Source organism: Haliaeetus albicilla, chromosome 16 (assembly GCF_947461875.1).
Source record: "Haliaeetus albicilla chromosome 16, bHalAlb1.1, whole genome shotgun sequence".
In the NCBI taxonomy this organism is placed as follows: domain Eukaryota; kingdom Metazoa; phylum Chordata; class Aves; order Accipitriformes; family Accipitridae; genus Haliaeetus; species Haliaeetus albicilla.
In genome coordinates this window covers 8,709,444-8,730,389 of record NC_091498.1, presented here as the reverse complement: position 1 = coordinate 8,730,389, position 20,946 = coordinate 8,709,444, and the positions used below count along the sequence as shown (strand labels likewise).

At 40.8% G+C, this 20,946-nt stretch overlaps 1 protein-coding gene across 4 annotated transcripts in view; it reads left to right on the top strand.

Annotated features, from left to right (window-relative positions):
* Nucleotides 1–283: 283 nt before the first annotated feature.
* KDM1A (lysine demethylase 1A) overlaps nucleotides 284–20,946 on the top strand; it is a 58,764-nt gene continuing 38,101 nt past the window's right edge. For 2 of the 4 annotated variants that reach the window (XM_069803460.1, XM_069803459.1), the window contains exons 1-7: nucleotides 284–621; nucleotides 3,499–3,664; nucleotides 8,697–8,756; nucleotides 12,441–12,574; nucleotides 17,053–17,131; nucleotides 18,134–18,226; nucleotides 18,990–19,096. In XM_069803460.1, the coding sequence (XP_069659561.1) occupies nucleotides 337–621; nucleotides 3,499–3,664; nucleotides 8,697–8,756; nucleotides 12,441–12,574; nucleotides 17,053–17,131; nucleotides 18,134–18,226; nucleotides 18,990–19,096 (924 nt within the window). In that variant the 5' untranslated portion in view covers nucleotides 284–336. The remainder of the gene's footprint in view (nucleotides 622–3,498; nucleotides 3,665–8,696; nucleotides 8,757–12,440; nucleotides 12,575–17,052; nucleotides 17,132–18,133; nucleotides 18,227–18,989; nucleotides 19,097–20,946) is intronic. The other 2 variants (XM_069803457.1, XM_069803458.1) reach the window with 2 other exon arrangements.

Below are 20,946 nucleotides of genomic sequence, written 5' to 3'. Positions count from 1 at the left end.
CAGAGGCTCCCCTGAACATGCCTGAGATAAAAATAGTAATTTGTGAACTAAAGGCAACCATGATGTCTGTGGAACAGCGAGGGCTACACTACGCAGGCACCGCCGGCAGTCAGAGAGACGTGGTTCTCGGGGCCTCCATCTTCGCGACTCCCGCCGCCATCCCAGGAGACGTAGGTGTTACCGGACCCTCCGCGGGAAGGCCCGCGCACGCGCGGCTGTGGATGGCACGAGCGCCCCGGTGCGCGCGCGCCGCGGCCCGGAGGTGACGTCAGGAGGAGGTGCCGCCAGCCCGCTCGCGGCCTCCTTTGTGCGGGGCGGCGCGGCACGGCCGGGGCGATGCTGTCGGGGGGAAAGAAGGCCGCGGAGGCGGCGGCGGGCGGCGAGGGCGGGCCTGAGGCGCCGGTGCCTCCTCCCGCCGCGGCGGGGGCCCTGGGCTCCTCTGCCGAGAGCGGCGGGGCTGCGGAGCGCACTCCGCGCAAGAAGGAACCGCCGCGGGCCTCGCCCCCGGGCGGTCTGTCCGAGCCGCCAGCCGCCGGCGCCGCCCCTGCGCCCAGCGCCGAAACCACTGGCATCGCCGAGACCCCCGAGGGTCGCAGGACCAGCCGCCGCAAGCGGGCCAAAGTAGGTGGGGGAGGGCGGGGTGCTTGGGCTACGGGCCCGGCCCTGCCGGCCTGGAGCGGGAGGGGGGTCTGGCGGGTGGCGCGTGCTCTGGCTGTTGGGCTGCCGGGCCCTGCCCCTCCGTGAGGCGGTTCGCGCCGCCCGGGACGGCTCCCGGGGAAGGGGCCGGGCGGGCGGGCGGCGGGCCGGGAGTCCCCGAGACCGCTCCCTGCCCGGGGGGTGGGGGGGGCGCTGGGCTGAGCAGACTTCTCTGGCCCGGGCGGGCGTTACCGGGCGGCGCCGGTGCGTGGGGTGCGGGTGCTGCCCATGGAGGGGAGTTCTCCTGCAGGATAAACGTGCAGATGTGCAAGAAGCTAATGAGGTCTTGTGTTGTCACAGCTGACCTTCATAAGGTCTGGGGAGAACTTGTGCAGTTCCATAAAGGAGAGCAGTCTGCAACAGTCCTCGGAACTTTGTAGGGCTTCCTGGTCAGATACTGAGCAGTAAAAAAAGAACCAAACACACCCTAGCATTACATCTGAGTTTTTGTTATCTTACGTTTTCGTGAGCACTTTCCTGTTGTTACTAGGGGTGTGTGGGTGCAGCTTGTCTTGGGGATTATGTGCATGGAATGATGCTGGTATTGCAAGGTATAAAGGTGATGGCCACACTCAGTCCACCGTTCTTCAGCTTCCCTCAGTTGGCATTGAAGAGTTGAGCCAGTGCTGTGTTAAGGGTGAGATTTAGCAATGGAATCTAAAGACTGTAAATAGCTTCCAATAACTTGGGCCTGTGGCATGTAATTCTCATATCTTATTCTGAACATCTGAGAACATTACCTTTTTTTTCTGAAACTTTTTCTCAGAAACCTTGTTGCAGAAGACTTTGAAGATCTTGGCTGTGCCTAGAGCTGGGTGTGTTTGATATGGAAGCTGAAATTACTTTCAGGAACTATGTCTGTTGTACTGTAGCTGTAGCATTGAATGTCTTGCTCTTCAGAGCTCTTATGTGACAAGATAGCTGGACTAGTCCTTTGCGTATAGGAACTGTTGGGTAGGTCAGTCTGGTGCATCTTTTAAACTGAAAGAGGGTAGATGTAGATTGGACATAAGGAAGAAATTTTTTACAATGAGGGTGGTGAGACACTGGAACAGGTTGCCCAGAGAAGTTGTGGATCCCCCATCATTGGAAGCGTTCAAGGTCAGGCTGGATGGGGCTTTGAGCAACCTGATCTAGTGAAAGATGTCTCTGCCCATGGAAGGGGGGTTGGACCAGGTGATCTTCAAAGGTCCCTTCTGATCCAAACCATTCTGTGATTCTGTGATCTTCAGAGGCAGCATACCTGGTTTTTACTTGCTTTATAGTGGTCTGTTAAAAAGTAGGAATTAGGGCACTATCTGTGGGTTGTATTTCAGTGATGTTTCTCTGCATTGGCAATGCCTCTTTGCTAAGGGCATTTATCTCTTTTAACACAGTATATCCCCATGATCACTTCAGTCTAGCACAAAGTTGTCTTACTGCGAATGTTTGTGGTGTGAACTCAGTTGGGGAGGGTATCCATGTTAAAAATAAACCTAGCAAAAAGCTTAGGTTTTTATAGGACTTGATTGTTCTCTGACAGTTGTGTGAGCTTAAGGAGGATGGAAGGCTTTAGAGGGCCTTAGGGCATAACTAGTGTTAGTTTCAAATACCTGTCATACTGTTCTTGTGATGCTGTGGGATCGTTGTAACTTGCTTCAGAGTGGGAGATCACAAAAGGTCCTAGTGGTGCAACATTTGCTCAACAGCATGAAAAACTGAATGTGCTGGACAGGATGGAATGAACGTAAATATTTGAAAGGTAGAAGATCATGGAGTGTGTTAGCATGTTACTGAATTTAGGCTTTCCTATACACGGGCTTCCCAATGCTACTTTGAAATGTACCCATTATTGCCCTTTCTTAATGACTGAACTTCAACTGTGAAAGATTTGTCATTTTTTTGATGAGAAATGCAGAGTTGCTTTTGTCATCTCATGGGAGAAGCTGACCTGTAGAATGTTGGAGGTACACTAGCTGCTTTCGCTTTATTTTTCCCAAGGCTGCATATTGTGAGAAGTCCTTTTTTTCCTTTCCAACAGGTAGGGAAATTCAATAGCAATATACAAAGCTTTCTTACTTTAGAAAAAAACTTGGTTTATTAAACAGTATGAGATGCATCCTTTCTAGGTTATTTCTTGGGGTTTCCATGTTTCTTTAAGTTGGAGTGACTCTTTTTAGCTGGTAATATTATTTATTTTTACTGGAGAACAGAACAAAACATATATGGCAATAAAGTTGGGTGGGGGTTTTTTTCAGTCTTGTGTTGAGCCACTAGTGTGACCATCCTGGAGAGGAGGCAAATGTGATCCTCTGTATGAGGGCAAGATTTCCAGTAAACGGGAGACTCTCTGTGCAAGATACATCTGTGTACAGGACATGAGTGGGATTTCCTCAGGAAATCTTGTGTACAGTTGTGGTCACCCATGTTTGACAGATAAATTCAAGTTGGAACATATGGAATAGGCACAGAGGCAATTTGTTATCCTTGAGTTTGACAGGGAGGTGAGGGAGGGGAAGGCAACTAGAGAGGTTAAATGATGATATAACAAATACACATAAGCTGGGCTCAATATGAGTAGAAAGTTCCTACTACTGGACAGTTGGGTGCTGAAGACTTTTTTTTTTTAGTGGAGGTAAAAACACATGGAACTTGTTAAGCTATTGAAGATTTTATAACATGGTAGCTGTAATAAGACTCTGGACAAGGTAACTCAGGCCTTTTCTCTGAGCTGTAAGCAATTTTGTTGCTTGCAGTGTTCATTTTAGTAGTGAGACTTACCAGTATCTTCAGTGTGTTTATCCTCTGTTGTGCTTTTTACAGGTGGAGTATAGAGAGATGGATGAGAGTCTTGCAAACCTGTCAGAAGATGAGTATTACTCTGAAGAAGAGAGAAATGCTAAAGCTGAGAAAGAGAAAAAACTACCACCACCACCACCGCCAGCTCCTGCAGAAGAAGAGAATGAAAGTGAGCCAGAGGAGCCATCTGGTGAGTAAAGAGAGACCTTCTCCTCTGACACTACTTACCTGTTTTACTGCCAGAAATTAAGCAGGGTCAGGTGCAGCGTCACGAATCCTGTGTCTGGTTTTGATTGATTTTGAATGATTGTTTTGCAGTGTTTTCTTTGCTGGCCCTATATGTGAAAGGAGGGGAAAAATGCAGAAGAGCAGCCTGATAAAGATGGGTATAAGCATGATGTAATTCCAAACTAAGCTAAACCTCTTATACTAGATTCTTATGATCTTTATTGACATGTCTTTGGAAGCTTATTGACCAGAATAGCCTCTTTGGCACTTAGTTGCCACACCTGCTCATGTACCAACATTTACTTATTCTTCTGAAAGAAAAGAGGTTAGATTTATGGGGGGTTTGCTATACAGGAGAACAAATTTAATGTACAGTGATTCCTGTGGCTTTAAACTATGACTCTAACCTTAAGTTCTGGTTGGATACTGTTTGTTTAAACTTCAGTGCTTTTCTCATTACCTTTGACAGAGTTGTAAAGCTTCACTTTACATTGGGAATTTTTTTTGGTCAGTCTTGTTCAGGAAGCAGCTTTTGAAATTTATGGTATTAGCAGTACCCTATCCATTCTTTACCTCTGTTGTGTTTACAGCTACCACCATTAGTTAGGTCTGGTGTTGGTGCATCAGTCTACTATCTACAAAATCATACTTTTGCAAAGTTTAGCTGTTGGAGAGATTTCATGAGATGATGTGTGTGCTAGTTGGTTTTAGACAATAGCTGAAATCTAGTAGTTGAACTTTTGCTGGTTCATCACTGATGTGAATAACTGCTAGTCTTCAGTTCTACTGCTCTTAATTGGCTTCTTTTTGGCTGGCAGGTTTGAGAACTTAGACAATAGGATTGAAGTCAATTCGGGGATGCTTGCCTTCGGATTCAGAAAATATATTAAAAGCCACAGTTGTGTTTTATCTCTTAGGATTTGCCCCTGTAATCTCTCCTCAGCTGCAGCTGTTGGCTCCTGGCTTGATACAGGAATACCATAGCTCATATGCTTGACTGAAATATTTGCAATGATAAAAATCATCCCTGCCCGTACTTGTAGTTGATCTGTCAAAAAATGGAATTTTAATAGGTGTAATTAAGAAAGTATCTTAAGTTTACTATTTAAGTTAGCTTACACTTTGAGTTTAATCCTTGAGACCTAATATTAATACACTTTTGATATTTCTTAGATGCCATTTTGTGGCTCTAAGAATGATTATTGAAATCAGTTTGAGACATAGTCAATGAAGTAGTGTTTTACCCCATGAAGGAAGAAACATGGAAGATAGGCAGTGATAAACTCATGCTGTTCTATACACACAACAGTCTGTTAAGCAGTTACTCTGCAAGCACTATATTTAGTTGTCTAAATACAACCAAATTTAAAACAGGCTATATCTAGCTGCTTAGAAATAAGTAGATTTCACATCATCATATCCTTTCTCCATTCCTAGAAATCCTGTGATATGCATGAAGCAGTGATGTAGAAAGGTGACAGATTTTCAGTTGTCATTCCATAGCTAGTCTTGCCGTATTTTTAAAGGCTTCTGAAATTATATACATTGGTGGGTCTCTCTATCTTTGTCTTTATTAATGTAGGCATCAAGAGCGTCAGGTCATCTATGCTGGCTGTTAAAGTGCATTGAAACTTCTAATTCAAACAACCGTTAGCAGGAAGAGGCATGGAGTCTCCTGTATATAGAAACAATGTTTATAATTGAGGTTTTCTCCCTCTGTGACTTCTTTGAAGCAAAAATATGTGTTCAATAAGAAATATTAAATAGTACAGCAATACTAGAGCAGGTTTGCATATTGAAAATTTAACAAAATACAAAAAGTTAGCTTGTGTATTACTGTTAATTTAGTCTCATTGCAGACCTTAATAATTTCCTCTGTATGTTTAAAGCCTGCAAAAACATAGGTAATGCAGTAGAGGTGTAAAGCTGTCATGTTATAGGTTATGACCTTTTGTGTTGAAAAGCCTAATTGTGCAAACTTAAGAATGTAATAGTGACAGTAGCTGGTATTTCATTAGTCTGTCCTCACAGACAGTTTACAGTAGAAGGAGGTTATTAAGTACCACACTTTAGGTGACAGCAAAATGCGGTTCTTACTTGGGGTGGGCTTGCTTATTGTGTTCAGCTGTGGGGAATTCCAGATGTTTTGGCTATGCAGATTGTTATCATCTAGATTTGCAAGATTTACTGCATGTTACTGCAGAGCAGTTTTAAAAGGCGTAACAGTATTTCATGTTTAAGGTAATTTCCTTAAAGTGTCTCTCCTCTTTTTTTACTTGAGAAATATTGTCTGATAGTAAAAGGCTTCCAAACTCACTTTCAGTGTTGAATGACATTTGTGTTATTTGCCAATATCCCTTTTGAAATTAAGGAGCTTGCTGCTTTTGTTTTTCTCCACTAAGGATCTTTTTTGTTTGCCCTCACCAAATTGGATTTTCATTCTTATAGCTTTCTGAAGGTTTTCTTTACCAGCTCCTGTCTTTTTAGTTTTGTCAGTGTTCTTACTTTGTGGTAATCTTGTGTTCCTAGCTACTGTTTTCCAAGGAAGTGTGAGACTGACTATGATCCAGATTAATGTCAAGTGAATAGTCAAAACTTAGTGGTACTCTGTCTCTGTCTTTCATCCAACTTGTCTGTTTTCCTAATTAAATTCAGTACTCAGTGGTAATCTTGTGCCACTATTCTTTATTTTAAGACAGTGGATGATTGTATGAAGTGGACTCCTTTGTAGACCTTTCTGATTGCTGTTCAGCTCATGGTCTGTTATTCAGTTGCCTTGAGACTTTCAGCAGATTCTGCTCTTGCACATGTGTTCAGCTGCAGTAATTTGTTGTTAACATGGGTCAGCAGTTTGCTTGCTGCTTTGTTCCTCTGCAGCTGGAACATGACTTTCTTATGGGGAAGGAGAGGCTATCTGCACTAGTAGACCTTGTTTCCACACTTCTGTACTCAGACTGGGTAGCTTTCAGAATTATGTCCAAGCAAGCAGTAATAGTGATACTTTTTTTTGACCTAAAACTGAAAATGGTTTGGTTTAGCTGTTATTAACAGAAGAGGAAAATACTGATTTCTTTTTGTAAGTAAACCCAGAGCAATTTTGTCCCCTCTACTCATTGTCAGTGCTAATTCAGGGACAATGAATGCCACAGGCTGATGTCAGCATTTTTTCAATTTCTTAACTTACGGAAGGCACAAGTGTAACTTTTCCTGCAAATTAAAGGCCTGTGCTGGACTGTGAATATTGATGTTTGAGTTCTGTTACTCTCTCCCAGAAGAGATAGCAGATCTTGCAATGTTCCCAGCAGAATAAAGTACTTAAAGTGTAGATGAAGTGAGGAATTTTCTCTTGCTATTGCAGATATATTAGTTCAGAGAATCCTGGCTTTGGGACTTCTGAGGCATGTCAAAATACAATTATTTGTCATGGTCTCTCTTGTGAGTTTCTGAACTTCCCTGCTGGTAGACTGATTATATAAAAGTAGTTACTATTGCTCCTCTACTGTAGCTGAGTGAAAATGTCTTTCTTGTTTCAGTTCCTATTTTATATTATCTGTAGATGTGTATTGTTACAATATTCCAGATGTTACTCCAGGCTATCGAAGTATGAAGATATTTGTTTCATTCTCTGTGTCTTGCTTTAGGGGTTAAATTTGTAGTTCAGGTGAAATTCTTTTAAGTTAGTGTATCCCCTAAGAGCCTCAAATTACATTCTGGCAAAATTGTCGACCCAATCCCAAACTCTGAAGAGTAATCTTAACAATTGTGTGTTCAGCCTCAGGTTAGACCTTACTCTTACATGTTTAGAGATGACACCCTGACCACTTGTGCTCTAGGAAGTGACTGTTCCATTTGCTACCTTGACCTCAGCAGTTTGTTTCAGTGGGGGTTTGTTTGGACTTTAGAAAACACCCAATTTGCTGACTGTTGAAGCACTTAGTTTGAAGGAACCTTGTTACAGGAGCAGCTAGCTGAACAGTGTTCAGCTGTCTCTGTAGTGTTCCACGACTTCCTGCTCTCTGGAGGTGACAAGACTTCAGGCAAACATCTGACTCTGGAAGAATATCACTTGCAAGCTAAACTTGGAGCTAGCATCTCCTGTGAAGGTTAGCAGTGTGTGAGGTGACCTATATTGGCTTTGTTCCTGCAGACATTGCAGCTGTACTCATCTCTGTTGTAGAAATGCTCTGTTCCTGGTTGTGTTGTAGTTCTGTGAAGGCTGCTATTTAGGACTTAGATGCAGGCTAAGGTAATTTTGAGACTTCTTCAGATCTTTTAGATGAGTGCTTTGCCTTTCCTCATGTTTCCAGCCTTGGATACGTTGAAAGACCAATGTCTTTCAGTGCTGGGTGTTGATCACGTTACTGATCAGTGGTATTGACATGTACTTTGCTTCAAAGGTGGTCTTAGTCTGTTAGAACATTGTTGGTGTATCAAGAGCGCTGAAGCCAAAACAAGTGGTCTGAGCCTTTCAAAAAAGTTCCATCATCAAGCTTCAGGGAAGGGTTTGTGGCAAAAAAAAAAATAGGCTCTCTTGAAAGTGAGAGGCTTTTCAGAATGGTTCAAACTATCCCCTTGCATATGGGGACACTCGGGAGTACCAAGGGCAAGATTATCAAATTCTTATGGTTTGAGATCCATAGAATCTGATGGTATCCGTCCACCAGATCTTGGCAGTAAGAAATGTAATCTTATTATTCAAATCCTAGCCATTAATGAAGTTGATCATAAGTATTTAGCCACCAGGAATGCTACATATTGTGTACTACTTTATTTCTCATAAAGTCTGATGTAAAGCGTTCCAGTAACATGGATGACACTAGAAGACTACAGAGTTTGGTACCCTGAACCTAGGTTCCAGAAGACGGGATTCTCAGAAAATGGGTTTAGTTAGTTGGTGAAATTTAATACCTAAAACGCCAACTGCCGGGCCTTTATGTCCAGTATGGTTTAACTTATGGAGTAAGGTCCCTGAGTTCTCCTCTTTCCTTCCACAGGGCAAGCAGGAGGACTTCAAGACGACAATTCTGGAGGGTATGGAGACGGCCAAGCATCAGGTGAGGGTGGCGTTTGATGCTTGCCACTTAGTAGCAAGAGCCGCCAAGTTAGGGATTGATGCTTGCAAGTGCGCATGGGTGTGGTTGTCCAGAATTTAGCAAGAGATACAGGAGTTTTTTACCCACCTGTTAAAAAAGCGAGGGTATTTTCAAATTTCAGTTGAGTTCTGTACCAACTATGGAAAAGGACGCTAACGTATGTTGAAATCCCTCAGGCCGATCTCTCATCCCTCCACTCCTCTCCATGTTCAGAGGAGTTCAAACGTGCAAAAAGATATTTTTTACCTAGCCAGTTTCTACCACCTAGAATGACACAGAAAGCCCTGGGCTTCAGCACAGTAGACCTTTTTTCTAATTTGCTGAAGAAACAGTGTGGAGTACCTTTTTGCTCCTTTGTTTTTGTTTTTTCTTTTGAAAGGGTTTGTGCTTGAGCTGTGTACCAGTGGTTAGCCCAGGAGGTTTATCTGTTGAGGAGATTCATAGTCTGCTTCTCAGTGGACTGGATTGTGAATTGCATTTGCCATTTGACCTAAGTACTGATGCTAGCAGTATGCACTTACTGCTTAATTCACAGAATTGGTATCTTTAAGTACTTAGAATGCTACTGAAAATCTTCCTCCAACTCTGCCGCTTTCGCTCTCACTTGACGATTGAGGACTAGGGTTTTAAGCAAAGGAGTTGAAGGCTCCACAACCTATTCTGTACCTCCAAGTTGCTCTTTTTGAAGCAAATACAACTTCAAGATATTAATCTGAGAGTGCATCCTTGCCGTTCTGAGTAAAGGAGCCAAGTTATGTTTTGGATCTTACCACTTGCACAGAATTTGACTGTTATAGATTGTGGGTTTAAGGGTGCATTGCCTATTTCATTTTTAGGTAGGCATTGGCTCTTTGGAAACTCTGCATATTTTGCATTTTATATATATGCTGAGGGTATGCTTTAGCAATTGTCCAATTTAGCAGCCAATAGCTTTCCTTCAGTGTTTTTCATCTGCAGAAGTTTCAGTAAGTCTTTAAATGAGCAGCATCCCTCAAGATTTCTTCTGTGGGGAAGAAGATAATGAAAACTTGAGCACATTAGTTGCTGATGCTGAATGTCAGGAAGTGGCAAGTGTGTGCGCGAATGTGTGTGAAGAGGGAATGAGAATCCAGTCTAGGCAGATCCATTCCTACAGTCATTAAAGAGTTGCCTGCCCTAAGGAAAGCATGTGTAGTTCTGAACTGGTACTCCCTTTAATGTGTTGCTTTCATGAAACGCAAGCAGTAAGGGTGTGGGATTGGGGGGGATTTAATCAGCCTGAAATTGATTTAACTTTGAGCCGTGTAGTTGCAGAAGTAAATTCAAGGACATTTAGTTCTTAAAAGATCTTCTGGTGGTTGGGCCAAATAAAACAGTATCTTCACTAATAATAGCTAGATTTTTTTCTAAATTCTGCTGTCAAACCCTTTTGTGTTTTTGTTTTGTTTTATTTTGTTTTCCTAAACACCAGTGCTCATCTGGAGCTATTCTGACATTTTAGTTTTAAAGTTCAGGTATTGCCATAAAGGACATGTGGCTTTGAAAAAAAACAACAACAAAAAAAACCCACCTTGGAGTTCTTTCCAAGGCTGTTGGGAGCGCCAGCTTCTCTGGCTTCTCAGTTTGAAGAAATAAATTGCAAAGCTTTTCAAGAAACTGGTGAGTTGCCTTAAATCCACATGTCTGAGAGTTTCCTGGTAGTTGATCACTGCATGACAGTCAACACTTTTTAGCAAATATCTGGAGAAGGCACACTCATTTTAGCATAAGCCTGTAAGAGGGAGTCAGGTTCAGCATTTCAAGTCTTTAGCCATTCTCTGAAAATTGTGCTGCCAAGCTCTTTGCTAACACTTGATGATCTAGAACTTTAATTAAGATTTGTTAATGTTAGTAATGTATCAGAGAATTGGTAACTTTGGTTTGATTTACGTGCACAATTTTATGGAGTTCATAGTTTAGCATATGCATTCACGTGTAGGTGTTTGCACAGTTGGTCCAGTGTTAGACTGAAGGACAACGAAAAGACTGGGGGATGTTTATTACTGGAGAAGCTGATGTTCTAGCAGAGCTATGGGTTTCTATTCCATAGCTGGATATTAGTGTCAAGAAGCATTGTGGGTGTGTCAACTTTTCCTATTGTTAATTGCATTTTACTTTCTTGCAGTGCTCTGTAGCGTCTGTTACTAATTTCCTTGTGTTGTAAAATTCCTGTAAACATTATAGACAGTTTTCTTTACCTTGAGTCATCACACAGTTAGATCCTCTAATCTTTGCTTGTGAATGAATTATTTTAGCTTCACAACCGTTTCCTTGCTTAAATTTTTTTCTTCACCTTTGGGGTGTAAAAATGCTTTGAAGTTAAAGGTGTGTGTATGATTGCACCAGAACTGAAAGAAGAGAATTCCTCTCCCCAATACAGTGACGTGTACTTCTGCACATGAACTTCAAACTTTCAGACAGTTGTCTTGGTTAGTGTAACACACTGCAAGCTTATATTTTCTTTTATATTTATTACATTCTTTTGAACAGTTCCAGTTTCAGCAAATGATCTTAATCTTACTGTGTTACTTGTGGGGGTTTTTTTTTCCCCTTGGGATGTATTGGCTTATATCTTTCCAGATTGAATGTCCTCTCCTCTGTCAGTCCTGATCTTAAGTCACTTCCTAGGACATACAAGATTTACGTTGTTCTTGTTGTATTTCACATCTCAGTATTTCATTTTGCTCGCTGTGCCTGCAAGATTCACTTTCTGCATTCTACTTGTGCTGTAGCACTTTATGCAGCTGTGTCTTGGTTTGTTACTTTATATATAGTATAACATTCAAATGAGATTGAGGAATGTAGGGTACATAGCTGTATTATTACTTCATTGCTGGTGTTTGAATGGATAGAAGTACAGGTGTCTTTATGAATGAAGTCTTTCCACAGAGAAAATGTCTCCTGTATATGTTCAACATTAGTCTCTTATGTGGAGCATTTAAAAGGAAAAGTCAGAAATCTGTAGTTGTTGGTTGTAGACAGCACTTGGGTAAGGGACACAGGAAAAGCCTAAGAAGGATTGTATTTCATTGCACTGCCTGCTGTGAATATATAAAATATGCAAAAAGAGAGGGGAAAGCTAGAGCATTCCTCTAGCTTCAGGAGTTCAGTGCAAATGAAACCTTGAAAAGCAGGTGAGAGGGGACTGTAGGCATTGTGCTTGTATCTTATAGATCTTTTGGCATTGAATGGGTTCCAAAATGTTTTTCATATTCTGATAGAAACTGGAAACCACACAAATGAAGGACAGCATCTAAAGCAGTTATGTTTTATTGATATTATATTTTATATATATGTTTATATATAATATTATATGTTATATTGATCTGTGCTCCTGTATCTCTTATTTTTCAGGTTTTTATTTGGGTTTTTGTCTTGTTTTGTTTTTTTCCCCTGTAGTATAGTTTTTTCATTAACCCTAGATGATACCTGTAATTCAAAGAACTGTTGACTTGGGAACGTGCATGTCTTGCAGAAGTAAATAAAAGGACTAAATGAAAGCATGACGTGATATTGGCCACCATGTCACGTCATGGCTAGATGCACTGGCTAGGAAGGGTAGTGTAAAAATACTTATTTAGCAGTTCCTTTTGGAGTGCCTGTAGACAACTTGTCTTTTTATTGTAGGTGTGGAGGGTGCAGCTTTCCAGAGTAGACTTCCACATGACCGTATGACATCTCAAGAAGCTGCCTGCTTCCCTGATATAATCAGTGGGCCACAGCAGACTCAGAAGGTGTTTCTGTACATCAGGAACCGCACCGTAAGTTTATTGTAAAAGTATTGATGAAAAAAGGGTAGGACATTTGTGTACCTTGCAAAGACTTTTTGGCAGTTACCATGTCTAACAGTTGGTCGATTTTTTTGAGACGGTGGGGTTTCATTTCTGGCATCCTATCATGCTCTAAGTTGCTAAGGAAGGTGTTATCCATTTCTTGATTGAGGCAGTGCTGTGAGGCAGCATAAAGAATCTGCAGTATATTTACAATATCCAAATTACAGTCATAACAGCCATCAAAACTACATGATTCAGCTAATACAGCTTTTTAAAAGTAAACAAACAGAAAGCTGGTGCAAATGTTCTATTACTTAATCCCAGTTTAAAGAACACTTAAAAATAATATTCAATCAATACCTTGTTGCTTAGAATAAGGTAAACCTCTCAGCTTTTATTTTTTTACTTTGCTTAGCATTCAGTTGCTGTAATACTGAGACATCAAGCCAGTCATGTGGCTTATTCCCAGAACAGAATAGTTACTTTGCCAGCTTTGATTTCATAAAAGAAATTGTAATGTTGAAGAAATGAAACTCTTGCTTCTGAACATTTGTAGCATTTCTGGCCAATTCATTAAACTTACATGCAACTTAAAATATAGAAAGAAGGGGCAATATTCAAGTAATTCATTGGGGACTTCATTCACTTGAGTTCAGGCAAGCATGCCTGAAGTTTAAACCTTAGTAAAACAGTAATACTGTGTTTTGCAGGTGGTGCTTTTAAATTATGACAATGCTTTTAAGTTCCTCAGCACACAAACAGGGTGCAGGGCTTTCTCCTGTACTTAGAAAAGAGTGTTTTAGAAAACTTAAGTCACACTAGAAAAATTAAGAGTAGGAAAGCAGGAAATATTTTGAAAATTGCTTTGTTACCATAGTTAAGAGAGAAAACACCTTATGCACCATTCAGTTTTTTTCACAGACTTAAGATGATCAAGGGACATCACAGTGTATTAACCATGGTAGCACCCAGTGCTTAATAACTTGAAGTTATTAAAAATTTATGCATGATGGACATCTTCATGCTGAGAGCGTGACTTTTGCTATTCCTGTGAAATCTCCCTCTAATTAACCTAAGCTGTAAGTTTTGGGAAGTCATGGGATGCATAAAAACAGACCAAGGTAAGCCAAAAAGTTGGAAAAACAGTTTGCTCAAAATGTATAGTGAATAGTCCTTTTACAACTACATTAGAAGCAGAAAAGCCTTCCCCTGAAACTAATAAATGACTGAGATTTAAAGGAATGCTTGGAAGGGGTATTTGCAGGCCTGCACTAGAAAAGCTGCATTGCTGATCTTTGGTCCTTATTCGCTATGGAGGAACTTATAGAACTCCCTAAGCAGGAATCCCTCTCCAAGGAAGACTTGCGAAATCTCTTCCAGTCAAGATAGCAGAGGTTATAGAACAGCAGATGAAGCAAATGGTAATATAAATAGAGCTCTGGAAGAGCTGTGAACTGCAGTGTGCATCCTATTACTTGTAGCTGGCACAGTACCAAGGGATTTGAAAATACTGAAGAAGGCATGAATGCCCAGAGTTCCCGGAGGTTAAAGGAGTTAGACTAGTAAGTCTGATATTTCCAACTTGCCTGGTAACAAATGGAATCAAGAATTGAATGAATGACGTGGTAAGTAAAAATGCATTTTGGAAGGCTCACAGTAGCTCTTTGTGATGGGTTGACCCTGGCTGGACGCCAGGTGCCCACCAAAGCCGTTCTATCACTCCCCCATCCTCAGCTGGACAGGGGAGAGAAAAATATAACAAAAAGCTTGCGGGTCGAGATAAGGACAGGAGAGATCATTCACTAATTACCATCACGGGCAAGACAGACTCAGCTTAGGGAAAATTAGCTCACTTTTTATTACAAATCAGCCAGAGTAAGGTAAATGAGAAATAAAACCAAATCTCAGAACACCTTCCCTCCACCCCTCCCTTCTTCCCGGGCACAACTTCACTCCCGGATTTCTCCACCAAGCCCCCCCAGCGGCACAAGGGGGACAGGGATGGGGTTTACGGTCATCACATGTTATTTTCTGCCGCTTCACCTCCTCAGGGCGAGGGCTCATCACACTCTTCCCCTGCTCCAACGTGGGGTCCCACCCACGGGAGACAGTCCTCCACGAACTTTCTCCAAAGTGGGCCATTCCCACGGGCTGCAGTTCTTCACGAACTGCTCCAGCATGGGTCCTTTCCACGGTGTGCAGTCCTTCAGGCACAGACTGCTCCAGCGTGGGTCCCCCACGGGGTCACAAGTCCTGCCAGAAAACCTGCTCTGTGGGCTCCTCTCTCCACAGATCCGCAGGTCCTGCCAGGAACCTGCTCCAGCGCAGGGTTCCCACGGGGTCACAGCCTCCTTCAGGAACCCACCTGCTCCGGCGTGGGGTCCTCCACGGGCTGCAGGTGGATATCTGCCCCACCATGGACCTCCCTGGACTGCAGGGGGACAGCCTGCCTCACCAGGGTCTTCACCACGGGCTGCAGGGGAATCTTCGCTCCAGCGCCTGGAGCATCTCCTCCCCCTCCTTCTGCACTGACCTTGGTGTCCGCAGGCTTGTTTCTCTTACATGTTCTCACTCCTCTCTCCGGTGGCTGTTTTCCACGTCCCAACTTTTTTTTTCCTTCTTAAAAATGTTATCACAGAGGCGTTACCACTATCACTGATTGGCTCGGCCTTGGCCGGCGGCGGGTCCATCTTAGAGCCAGCTGGTATAGGCTCGCTCTCTCTCGAACACAGGGGAAGCTTCCAGCAGCTTCTTACAGGAGTCACCCCTGTAACCCCCCCCGCTACCAAAACCTTGCCACATAAAACCAATACACTCTTATAAAGGGAAGTCATCCTTTACAGTCCGTCCGAGTTCTTCGAAGGACTCATGAGAAAGTGAACAAAGGAGATCCACTTCATGTGATCTTCTACATGAATCCCCCCCACCCCAAAACAACAACAAAAAATCACAACCAACCAATGAAAAAAAAACCAACCACCCCATCCAAAACAGTAAAAGCTCTTGCTAAATTACAGTTGGTTAAAGCAGATCATGAAAATTTACAAAGCAGAATGTAAGGATAAATGATCTGTTGTGGCAGCGCAGGGCAGGTGTGGTTTGAAGCCTTTAAAATCTTCTAAGGCCTGCACTGTTCTGTGTATTCATAGGGGGTCTACAAATCGGAATTTGTAAAGAAATGGAAATTTGCTGCACATACTAAGTTATTTTAGGTAGTAAAATGAGGACTACAAAAACTACAAAAGATGAAGACTTATGCGTAACTGGGTGATAACATAGCAGATGAAATTAATTTTAAATAAAAGTAAACTAATGTGCATAATGGAAGTAATTGTGTATATATATATACACATAAAGATTTATATATAAAAATATAGATTGTGGGCTTTGCACTCTTCCAACTGAGAATGGAATCTTAGCATTATGGTACATAGTACTACAAAATGGGTAGTTCCACGTTCAGAAGTTATCAGAAAGAACATTGTTAAAAATTACTTGGAAAACAAGTGGAAGAGAGTACTATGCTAAAGATGGAATTTGCCTCAAATGGCCTCCCAAATTATATGGAAATTCTTTCTTAATCTTTCCTATTCGTTATATTTGTATGATTTCCACTTTAATTTGGTATCTGTGAGGAGCTGTGAAGTTCAGTAGTGCAATTGTAGAGAAATACCTAAATAAGTGGCTAATTCTGGAATGTAAAATGATGTGGAGATGCTATGTCTGATCTAGATATTGAACAGTAAAATGTTATTTATTAACTATTGCCATCCATGCCATGAAGTAGGAGTTCTGTTGGGGAAACAGTGGTGATTCTGTTATTCTGTGCTTCTTTTTCTAGCATGAAGTGACATAATTAATATTTCACAGGCAGCTCTTCCTGCTTGGTTTTTGAACTGTAACTGCCCTCTACATTTCTTTCTTGTACATACATGGCCTGTGTAGTCCATGGTAGTGTCTTGTATCAGTGAAGATGGATTAGATGATTAAAGGTCTGAGATAAATAAACTTCATAAGATGACAAATACTTCTGTAGCTTTTACAAAAATAACATGAAATTTGATGCTGAAAAGTCAGATGCTGGCTGGTGTTGCATGCCCAATTAAAATATCACATGTATCATACTTGCCATGCAGGTGGAAGGAGGGCTGTACATAGAAGCATTCCGGTGCTTTAGTTTTGTAGCTTTTGTTCTTTCAGTGTGTGTTTTCTTGTATGTGTGATTAGGAGATTGCTAACTTGATGCATTTCCACTTACTTGAAATGGTGTAGGAATTTAAAATGGATTCTGTGGCACTCTAAAGAACACTGGAAGGCAAAGCTCAGTGCAGCTTGGATAGCAGTGCCAAAGTTTAACTCATTAGAAGGTTTCATCTACTAACAGTACTTGGTAACAAACACGCACATGGTAAATAACTCTTTTGTATTGCTTAATATAATGTGTCTTTGTGTTTGTTTAAATACAGCTGCAGCTCTGGTTGGATAACCCAAAGATTCAGTTGACATTTGAGGCAACTATCCAACAGTTAGAAGCACCTTATAATAGTAAGTCAAGTCTTACTGCCAAAACCATACTGTATGTATCATTGCTATTCTTTTTCAGTTTTGATTGTGGAAAAGCTGCTCAGAATCAAGAGAGGATTTCAGATGGGTTCTTTTGTTAGCGGAGCTCCATGAGCGTTCGTGTACAGAATGGGATATTGCAGTATGCTCATGTTTCAGGTTTGTTAGAGTTCATTTGTCTGGTAAAGAAATATATCCCTAGCAGAATTCAAAAAAGCTGGTAAAAAGATGAGTTGTTACAGAAGTTTCCTGTGAGTGAATTCACATGCAGCTTTTAAAGTTTGCTACAACTTCACGGTGGTTTGCAGCTGTGAGATTTTCTTAATCATAAGCTTTCTGGGAGGCAGTAAAAAATTGCATAAGACTTGAACGGACTAGTTGTGATGAAAGAAGGCAGTAAAAGAGCAAGGAGTTACTGCTTCCAAATGTAGGCCATTTCACCCTTCTCAAAAAAGATTCCAATAAACTGGAACAGGGTGGAGGGGAGCAATAAAGAAAAAGTAATTAAAGAAGAAAATAATGCTGAAATGAAAGCAGATACACTGTCAAGTATTGCAAAATAGTGAATTATTGTGTTTATAAAAACAAAAATTAGAACTCTCTGCTCCAGTAATGGCTTGGCTTAATACTGGCAAATCGCATTACAGTTCTGTGTGCAGTTCACCAGATTTCTGCTGTCAATTTCAGAAAAGGTGTTCTTCCACACTAGATAAATAGAAGCATTTAACGTCCTGTACAGCTGTTCAGGCAGTATTTAAAACTGCAGTATAGCACGGAAAACAGCTTGTGGTTTCCAGAAAACTTTAACCTTAGCCTTCTTCAAGAAGATGGATTCTTCAGTAGGGTAGCTGGGGGTGCAGAAAGGGATGTGTTCAGTGTGACTTTGCTGGGTTGCTGCTGTGATACGTTTGCTTGTGAGTATGTTTTCAGTACATATGTGCTGCCGAATGTACAGAATAATTTTAAAACATTACAATTTTGTAGGTGATACGGTGCTCGTTCACAGAGTACACAGCTATCTGGAGCGGCATGGTCTAATCAACTTCGGTATCTACAAAAGAGTGAAGCCCCTTCCAAGTAAGAAACTTGAAAATTGTTTTTAATTAGAGTTTTGTTTTATTGTTCTGTGATTTATTAGGACAAATTTTGGAGTGGTTTTTTTAGGATTGCAGTGCTGAGAAAATAAAAAAAGGCTGGAGAGCTGTCTGGCTGTAGATGTTCATGTTTTTTATTTTGGCATGGAGAAGCCATGTATTTAGGTAAATCACTGAGAGGGAAAATATTTGCAAATCTTCTGTAGATAATTTGGCGACTGTCACTGTTTAATGAGTTATCTTTGTTCCTCCTTTGAATAACAAAAGACAGAAATGTAATACAGTACTTATATCTGTTATATTCTTATATGATGCTTGAATTTTACAAGTGCTGAACTTGTCTGTCCTTTCTAGGTTTTATTCTTCTGGGGCAGAAAGAAATAAAACCTATGATACTTTGTCCCACAGTAATTAATAAGAATCAGTTTCTTGTTCAAACAATTATCCTTCAGAAGTATTTTTCCTCCTGTTTTCTTCCTTGTCACAGATGCGCTACTGGTGTATTTTTCTTGTACCTGTCTCATTAAGAAAAATTGTAAAGTGTTTTACTGTTACCATATTATGTACATAATTACTTCAATTTTCTTTTTGTGGCTATTTTGTTAAAGAGTTTGTTCTGTCAGAACTACTGATGAGAAGGAAGCTGCTTTTTGGTTTTGGTATCTCTTAAATGCAACTTTAACATGACCGCTTACAATGTAGGAATGCACATATAGAGCTTGTAACTTATTTTTCCTTTTCTTTAGCCAAGAAGACTGGAAAGGTGATCATTATTGGTTCTGGAGTCTCTGGGTTGGCAGCAGCTCGCCAGCTGCAGAGTTTTGGAATGGATGTCACAGTTCTGGAAGCCAGGGTATGAATTTCTGTGCTATTTTACTTCCGTACAGAAACTTAACCAGTAGCCACATTCAGTACTAGCATAATAAGGCTAAGTATCCCAGCAGCATGCCCAAGATGGTTAAGCTTGTGTGTGGTTACAGGCAGCCAGGATGTATTGCTGAGTACTAAACTTGTCTCACTAGGAAATGAGTGTATCTGTTCTCACTGGGAGTTGGCTAATGCTTTCTCAGGGGTGGACTGTATAGTCAGATGCTAGTGTCATGTGCTTACACCAGTAACAGGCTGGAATCTTCTTCCTTTCATGATCAGGAACTGATTTTTTACTGGAAAGCAGAACACAAGTCTGTATGTCAAGAACCTGCCCGTTAAGTAGAATCATTGTTTGGAATTGCCACACAATATCAGGCAGGATATTTTTCTTGGCACCTTTTAAGTCTACATTAATTCTTTTCCTTCTTTATTACTTTGTGCTTAACAGAGGCTTTAAAGTTATATAGAGCTACATTTTGCGGTACGTGAAGTAGCTGATTGTTCTTCCAGTAATAAGGTATTCTTTTATATCCAGCCCTAAGTGGAATCTCCTTTTTTTTTTTTTTAAGTTAAAGTTTTTTTCATATAATTAATCAATTGAGAACAGCTTGATGCTCATTTAAAATAAATAAATCCATTGACCAATTAAATTGGAATTTATCTTGTGCTTTACTTCCTGACTTAATTTTGTTTGTGTATTCTGACACTTTTTTAGCACAGATTAAAATAATCTGCTTAAGTTTTTTATTAGAGTAATGTTTCAGGCTCTTCATTTTGCTAGCTACTGCTCTTGTTGCTAGGGTGCAAGAGCTGCTGGTTCTGTCCTTCACAGGTTCCATACCACTAGAGCAAAGGAGAGCACAACAACCTAATTGTTTAGGAGTCTCTTGCTCACCTAAATGTATTGTGGGGTTTTTTGGTTGGTTGGTTTGCTTTTGGGCTTTTGGTGGTTTTTTTGGTTTGTGGGCTTTTTTTTCCCCAAGCTGAAAGAAGGTGATCTGTGCTGTAACCTGGGTTTTGTTCTATGCATCTTTGTTACAACCAATAGGTAGATCCAGCAAGAGGCTGTTTTAAAATAATGTACAATATTTTTTAGTCATTTTTCTCTAGACTGCTGCATCTCTTCTTGAGTAGTCTGTATTTTTTTATTTTTTAAGGCTGTCTGGTGTTTTCTCACATTATGATTTCAGTGATTCAGGTGGTAGTTTCTTTGTGTCCACTCATTTTCTGTAACTTTTAGACTGTTAGTTTACATGCTTCTGAATTGCTGATATAATTACTAAAAATAGAAGTTTACATTTTTGTATGAATTGGTAGCTGTTTGGGATCATTGCCCAATTGTAATTGATATTTCTCTCTGATACCATCCAGCTAGTTGATAATAGGGAAAGGTGGCTTTTTTTCCTTATTAAGTTTGAAGCAGTAGGAAAATAAGTGTCATCCTTAAGTCGGTAGTATGTGTCAAGAATCAAAAACTTTTCTCCTGCTTCTAAAATGGGCTGTTGATTTGTGGTTATCTTCTTGATTGATAGCTGGCTCTTCTGTGGAGAATAGATAGGCGTAATTGGCTGATGGTTTTTCTAACCCTAAAATTTAGTTTTCTCAAGCACAGCTGAATAATTTCCTACATAGCTGTTGGATTTTGTAGTAGGAAGTGGGAGGAGGAAATCTAGTATGTAACTTAATCTATCCATGGACAATGAAGGACTGATTTTAGAATCACATTAGATCCTACTGTAGATACAGTTAAATCTGTCCAAATCAGGTTAGGCATCTTTTTCTTTTTCTTTCCTTTTCTTTCTTTTTTTTTTTTTTTTTAATGCAACTTAAACA